The sequence below is a fragment of the Alosa sapidissima genome, chromosome 17 (assembly GCF_018492685.1).
Source record: "Alosa sapidissima isolate fAloSap1 chromosome 17, fAloSap1.pri, whole genome shotgun sequence".
NCBI classification, from domain to species: Eukaryota; Metazoa; Chordata; class Actinopteri; order Clupeiformes; family Clupeidae; genus Alosa; species Alosa sapidissima.
In genome coordinates this window covers 9233708-9240863 of record NC_055973.1, presented here as the reverse complement: position 1 = coordinate 9240863, position 7156 = coordinate 9233708, and the positions used below count along the sequence as shown (strand labels likewise).

At 40.7% G+C, this 7156-nt stretch overlaps 1 protein-coding gene across 1 annotated transcript in view; it reads left to right on the top strand.

Moving 5' to 3' along the window:
* The first annotated feature begins 3251 nt into the window (after positions 1-3251).
* Positions 3252-7156, top strand: part of reck (reversion-inducing-cysteine-rich protein with kazal motifs) — a 60212-nt gene continuing 56307 nt past the window's right edge. The window contains exon 1 of the mRNA XM_042068210.1: positions 3252-3487. Within this exon, the coding sequence (XP_041924144.1) occupies positions 3418-3487 (70 nt within the window). The 5' untranslated portion in view covers positions 3252-3417. The remainder of the gene's footprint in view (positions 3488-7156) is intronic.

The following is a 7156-nucleotide window of genomic DNA, read 5'->3' as shown; positions in this document are numbered from 1 at the left end:
TGACAGATAGATAGATAGATAGATAGATAGATAGATAGATAGATAAAAAGATAGTGACTAGATGACTAGATAGTATTGTGTCCAATAGATAGTAGTATTATGTCATGATCATAGACATATTGTGTCATGATTGCCGTTTTCACTTAGCTGTACTGCATCATCATCACACATTGATCATTACCACGTGAGACCTCTAACATGAACTGATGCCAGCTTTATAAATTAAACTAGTGAACTCCAAAGCTTTTCGTGTGAATTGCTATTTTTATTTTCTTTCATGTGGCTTCTCTGTTGGAGATTTCACAGAGATCTTGCTCTTATTTGTTTTGCTGATTGGATGACAATTAAATATGCATTGCTTAATGTCATTCTGTCCAAAGGGTTTGGTCAGAGAGACACTTTAAACTCACTGTGGACATACAAGTTTTGGGAAAAGTCTACACATCTGTGTGAAAGCGTTTCCTCACAACAAGAGATGGTAGAGAGAGTTGCTGTTTCTTTTAACTCAGTCTTTAAAGGCTTCTTTTTTTGGTGAAAACTTTACAATGGAGAAAAGTGTTTGCTATTTCACTTAAATGTTCATTAATATTTTACTTATTATGTCTTTTATTATTCCTTATCACCCGGAGAGATGAAATTTACGGTCCCACCCTAAAGTCTGAACCGGATCCGGGGCTGACCTGCCTGCACCCAGGGCCAGTGGAGTCCTGTTCACATCGTGTGACTCACCCGAAGCGTCCTCTCAGCCTGCACAAAAGCCATGCTTTCATTTCTGTCTGAGAGTTTGAAATCCCCTTTCGACTCAGCCTGTGAAATTTAATGAGACGTGATTTTGTTGCAAATGATATTTATGTACACACTGATTTTTGTTAGGTTTTCTTGGGGTTTACTTCAAAGCATCCATTACAAACAACCCAAGTCACATGCCTAAATGACTTAATGTCTCCCGTCAACAAAGTTCAAGACAATGTCTTTTTCAAAACATAAACCGAAGCATATAAATATTTTAACTTACTTGTAAGAAGTGCCACAAGAGTAAACAAATATTTGCAATTTGGATCAATATTAGGTTTGTAAAATATGCACAATACTTTTTATTTTGGACTAGAAGGAAAAAGGCACAAGAAAAAAAAAACACTGAAACCAAGTGCTTTCCTTTTCACAGAGTTTGCTCTGTTTCCCCTACTTCCTGTGTCTCCATATCGGAGCTGTCCATCACTAGAGCAGTCCATCTGAGCTCCATTCTAAGTCTGGCCCCCTATAGAACACGCAGTGCAGGGGTCAGAGGCCGCGTGTTCAGCCTGTAGCTTAGGGGATGTTAGCAGTGGGGGCCGCCATTGTGCTCTGCCGTGCTCCTCTTGTGCCCCTGTCTTGTTCCCCATAAAGTGACTGAGGGCCGGGGGCCCCGGAAGGTTAGGGGGGGCACCCGAATCACACAGGGGGGTTAAAGAGCCTTGCTACAAAACAGTGACACAGCCCATCCACACACCATTAGGGCTGGCCTCACAATGTTTGCATCAGAGGAAGAAGGCACTCTGAGGGGTTATAAGCCCATTATGATGAACACCCAGTGTTTTGGTGTTTCTTAAAGATATTTTGCAACAATACACTGTCCCAATATCAGAATGCAGATTGTGTGTGTGTGTGTGTGTGTGTGTGTGTGTGTGTGTGTGTTTGCATTCAACAGACTCCATCCTATCTCTGTAAATGAACAAACAAAGGGGTGCCATACACCATATCAAGACCATGGGATGCTCACTGCTGTCAGATGTTAAGGGTGCATTTGATTGGCTGTTCAGTTCAAATGTCAGCCTTTTCATGAGGATCATAGACTATAGGACTGAGGATTTGCTCTCTATTCAGTCTACTGTTAGACAGTCTCTCTGTCCGTACATGTCTGTCCGGCTGTAAATCTGACTCTCAGGCAAGGACAGAAGCCTCAGCCAATTTGAAAAGGCGGTGGTAGGGGCATATTGAGTCACAAATATAAAATAACCCAGTGGCAATGCATGTTGTATGATATTTGAATGTTTTCTTTATTGTCATATGCAATTGAAAACAGATTGCAGCAGTTGCAAAACAGTTGCACCATAAAATGAAATTCTTAATTTGCTAATCCTCCAGCAACACACAACATTAAACATAAAAAGACTTAAAAATAGAATATGTACATATACACTTACTTGTGCATATATGAATTGCTTAATGTAAACAAGTTTATTCATTTACGTAATTGTGCAATTATTATTATTATTATATATTTATACATTTACTATTGTGTCAAAATGCATTGTGCATATAACATAAATTTAGCACATAGAGCATGAGTGTTTAACATAGGAAACACTTTAAAGATTTCAGCTCCAGTTTATTGTTTTCATTTTGAAATATGGTGCTGTCACCAGTTGCTATTGCCTTGTATTCTTACCAGTGATTAATGCTGCTCCCGTCTTCCATTCCCTCAGCATAGCATCTGAAACTCCTATAGTTTAAGAGTGTTCCTCATCTGTGCCCATACGCGAGAGTCGGATGTATGCATTTGCATTTGGATTCGGCCCTCTTGAGACGCACCACAAGGGCAGCACATGTACATCTTGCTGAAGGTTTTAGACATGGGATAATAGGTTTGTTTTTGTCAGCTAACACATGCCAGATTTTGATGTGAACTGTTTGTGTCACAGCTGACAGGGAACACAGCAATGGATCATGGGAGAGAGGTCTGATTTATAGCTTAGCACCACATTCTTTAAGGCTTTAATGACCCCCATGAGTTATCACCCATATCACCAACTTTAAAAAGTTACTTAAATACTGGATTTGTAATCACCATCCAGACTGTGAGAGAGAGAGCTTTGTCTGAGGAATCACATCACCTTATGACACTGATTCAGAACCTGCATCCTCTGGATCTCAGAGTAGCCCTACTGTAGTAATTTCGGTCCAAAGGAGTTAGCTGGAGCTTATGTTGTGGCAATAATGTTTTCTTTTTTTAAGCCAACACACTGCTCGAGAAAAAAAAACGTACATTTATGGAACTCTTAAGTCTGCGTCAGTGTGCAAAATATCTTTCTGCTGATGAACTATAAGATTAGTACGACCTGATGAAGATTTAAAGTCACCCCACCCTTTGCATTCAAAACTGTATCCGACAAATTCCCTGCTTTCTCAAGTCCCCGTTAACCCAACCCTCTAGCCACCGGAGAACGGGCGTTTTTTTCGGTCTGCACATGCTCAGTCGAAGGAGTGGCGAGGGTCCAGTTCCCATCTCCTCTGTGCGGCCTGTGTACGTATGGACCATGGACGAGAGCTACAAATACTGATGTAGCCTACCCGCAAGCGATGGTCTCATGGAGCTTGTCAAAGCGGCAGTGTTTAATTTGTGTTTGACTCCACAATGCACTTTAGGATTTCAATAAGATGTATGTGTGTTTTGAGATAATCATTTTTCTTCAAGCTCTCAACTTCAACTATTTCGCCCATGCTCAGGGTAAGTCCGATCTACAGTAGTTTTGTTCTCTTGCTGAGCCGCCGCTTTAGTTGCAATATTTCTTTTGTATGCATTTTTACGGTTGTAATGGAGTTATTACACAAACATGTTCACATTTTATAACTCATTATTAACAACAGGGAGTCTTTTAGCTCGTAAGAGTGAGCTACATCCGCTGTGATTGATTTTGGTGCGTGTAGCGGAGATAACTTGTTGCTTCAGCCTCGCATCCTGCTCACTCTCGTAACATATGTCCTCTAAGTCGTGTGATTCACAACGTTAACTAATTTTTTTCTTTCTCTGCATGTCGTTGTAACAAATGGTGTAGGCCTATTAGTAGCAGTGGTCGCAATAATCAACTTTATACGTCAACAGCAAGCAACATTTTTATCACGGTTTTTGACAACTGGAGTGGTAGCCTAACTCGTGAAAATTCTGCAAGCGATATTTTGAAAAGGTTATCTCACGAACAACTCTAGTTGTCTAGAGCTGTTGATTTGTAGTAGGCTAACTTTATCGCGCCCAGTATTTAAAGATCAAAACCAGCATCTCTCATGATAGGTTAAGTTTCTCCTGGGTGATGCATGAAGACTTCACAGCATCTAGTCATGCGCAATCGGAGTTGGTTACTCGCAAAACAAAATTCATAATAAAACTGTCCATTAGGCTATGTTTTAGACAAAAGTGCAGTTTAGTGTAACATACTGTCCCTTTTCATAGTGACAATAGCAGCTTCGTGTTAACATGTGGCAGTGTCTCCACGCACATTTGTTTGCGCTGGCTATTGTTAGCAGTTCGCTCATAGCCATTTGATGGCCATTACTTAACCATTTGTTAAAGTGCGAGGCCACTAGCGGCGCAAGATAAATAACGAAAACCTCGATGCTCATTACTTCATCTTTTGATGGGAATTTCTAACTAACATCTGCAGGGAAGGTTGGGGTGTTTTCTACGACATTAGCATCTGGACTGATGGGCGCTTTGAAGTTGTTTGTCCACACGGACATGGATGTGGATTACTATGCGTAAATATCCCTCTACAGTTACTGACACAAGACATCTGTCACAGTGGGCTGGCGAAGGGCACGTTTAAGTCGGGCTTGGTCCTGCGTGTTCGGCTAATTGCCTTGTTTGAAAGAAAATAATAATTAAAAAAATGCACACTGCCCTAATGAATCAATTAAGTAATTGTGTTGTTTTAAAGGAATATAATAATCTTAATTGACACACTATAGTCATGTGTTTAGGCCAATCTTTGGATTTTCTCATTTATGAAGTAATACATTTTGTGAAATCCACGCAGGTAATCACATCTCGGCTGGCCGGGGTGCATATGTTGATGTAGTTACCTACTTTGGCTTTCTGAGGGGAAAGCATCTGCGACCAATTTAACTTCCCTAAAGTGCGCAGGGAAAGAAAATAGGGGCTGTAGTCCACGGCTCGGATCAAATTCATGACATCTTTACCTGACATTTTGCGTGCAGCGGCGAGCCTTTAAAGTGTAAAACCTTGACTTTCTTCGTCACAGCGCCATATACATGTACAGTCTTAAAGGCCAGGCTATTTTAGAACACAGATCTGTCGCTTATAGGAACATATAGGAGTAAGTAGCTCACAGTGGTGGTGAGAGTAATGTCATATGTTCATGTTGTAGGCTATATCATGTGTTCTCTGGCATCAGAGCTGTTGGCTGCCTGGTCATTTTTTTTAAGACTTAATATAAAAATGTTCATGTGTAGGCTCTATTTGCTTTCATGTTCCTATGTAAAACGTTTTGTTTGCAACATTATGAAAATACTTGTATGGCCTATAGGCAATGTTTTTTCAAGGACGTTACAACTTTTTCATTACACAGTTGTAGTAGGCATAGGAAGTCTTTCTTTTGCCTCATTTATTAAACAGTTATTAAACATTAAAAGCTGAACTATACTTGAAATACTTTTTAAGCCATCCTATACTTTTCGACGAGCCAGTGGTAGATCGGGACAGGCTTATGAGCATAGTCCTTTATTTTTCATCTTGAGATGTCATTGTAAATTAACTCAGTGCTGGTGTTTAAAGTCATCTTATGAATGGACAGTATCAGAACTATCACCGATGCAATGCAGAAGGGTGCTTTCCTTGTCTCAACCCCTGCCAACTGCAACTGGCCACTCTCTACATCCCATAGCCCCTGAGTCATGGTAGCTGCATCATTAAGTATGGTATATGTATGGTGTATTGAGTAACAAAAGCTAACTACTGCATCCTTGTAATGATAGTAAAAGTAGGGTTAAGGATATGTAAGTAGAGAGTTTCACACTGCCGTAATCTGAATAATTAGTATGTAGTATGTAAGTTAATAATACATTGTTATACTATGTTATAGTATATAGATATAGATTGTGTGCCACTCCCTACACCCCTCCATATCCTTCCTGTACCTGAACATGTGTGCTGCACTGCAGTTAGCTGGCTCGCAGCTGTCCCTCTGTTCTCTGGGGCTGCTGCTTTCTTCCTCTTCTCTGTTCCTCAGTGCTGTTGCTCTGTGTTTATGAGAATTGAGCACTGTGTGATGTGATTGCCAGGGCACTCAGGGTGTGTGTGTGTGTGTGTGTGTGTGTGTGTGTGTGTGTGTGTGTGTGTGTGTGTGTGTGTGTGTATATAGATAGATAGATAGATAGATAGATAGATAGATAGATAGATAGATATATACTTTATTGATCCCCGAGGGAAATTCAAGAAATTCAAGTGTGTGCGTGTGTGTGTGTGTGTGGAGGGCCTGATGCTGGTCAGGAGCTGCAAACACGCATGTGCACACACACACACACACACACACATACACACACACAGAGGGTAGATGTCTATCTGGAGATGCGTACACCTGGGCTGCACATGTGGTCTATGTGTTCATAACCAGAGAGACAGGTTACGACAATTTGGCCTGTAGGTTCAAGTTTAGCTGCACTTTTCTTAGTCTCTTAGTATCACATACACATTAGTGCATACACAAGAAGACACACTCACCACCACTCACTCACACACACACACACACACACACACACACACACACACAAACACACACACACACAGAGACTCTCACACACATTATTAGAACACATGCAAGATGGCACACACACGCACACACATAGCGTACAAACTTTTAAACAGTTCCAGAAGTTGGAGAAAAACAATGCCTGAGCTCCCAGTGCTGGTAGTCTTAAAAGTGGAGCCTTTATACTGCAGGGCTTTTCTGGGGAAATTAAAATTACATTCTATATCAGTGCCATCTTATGAATGAAATTAAAATAATGTCTTTGATGCATGGCTTTGTGTGGCGAGTGAGTTTTTGTCTTCCTTTCTTTTTTTCCCTTTCTTGCTTTCTTCTGAAATGTCTTAAAGGAGCCTGTGATGAAGTAGTTCAGTGAAATGAGTCTTAGCTCTTTTAGAGTTTAGAAGCGTCCCTTTTGATGAAAGGTATTTCAGCTCATCTGTCCTTCTGTTCCCTTGTCCTTGAAAAGAAGGTCAGCCTTTGTTGCTGAAGACGCAGAATATTTGCGTTGTCGGTGACTGGACGCGCGCGTTGAACATTTAACGTGTTGAAAATTAGAATGCAGTGTGGTTGCTCACTTTTATCTCCAAATTGTTTGTTCATTGTGTGTGTTTGTGTATGTGTGTGTGTGTGTGAGT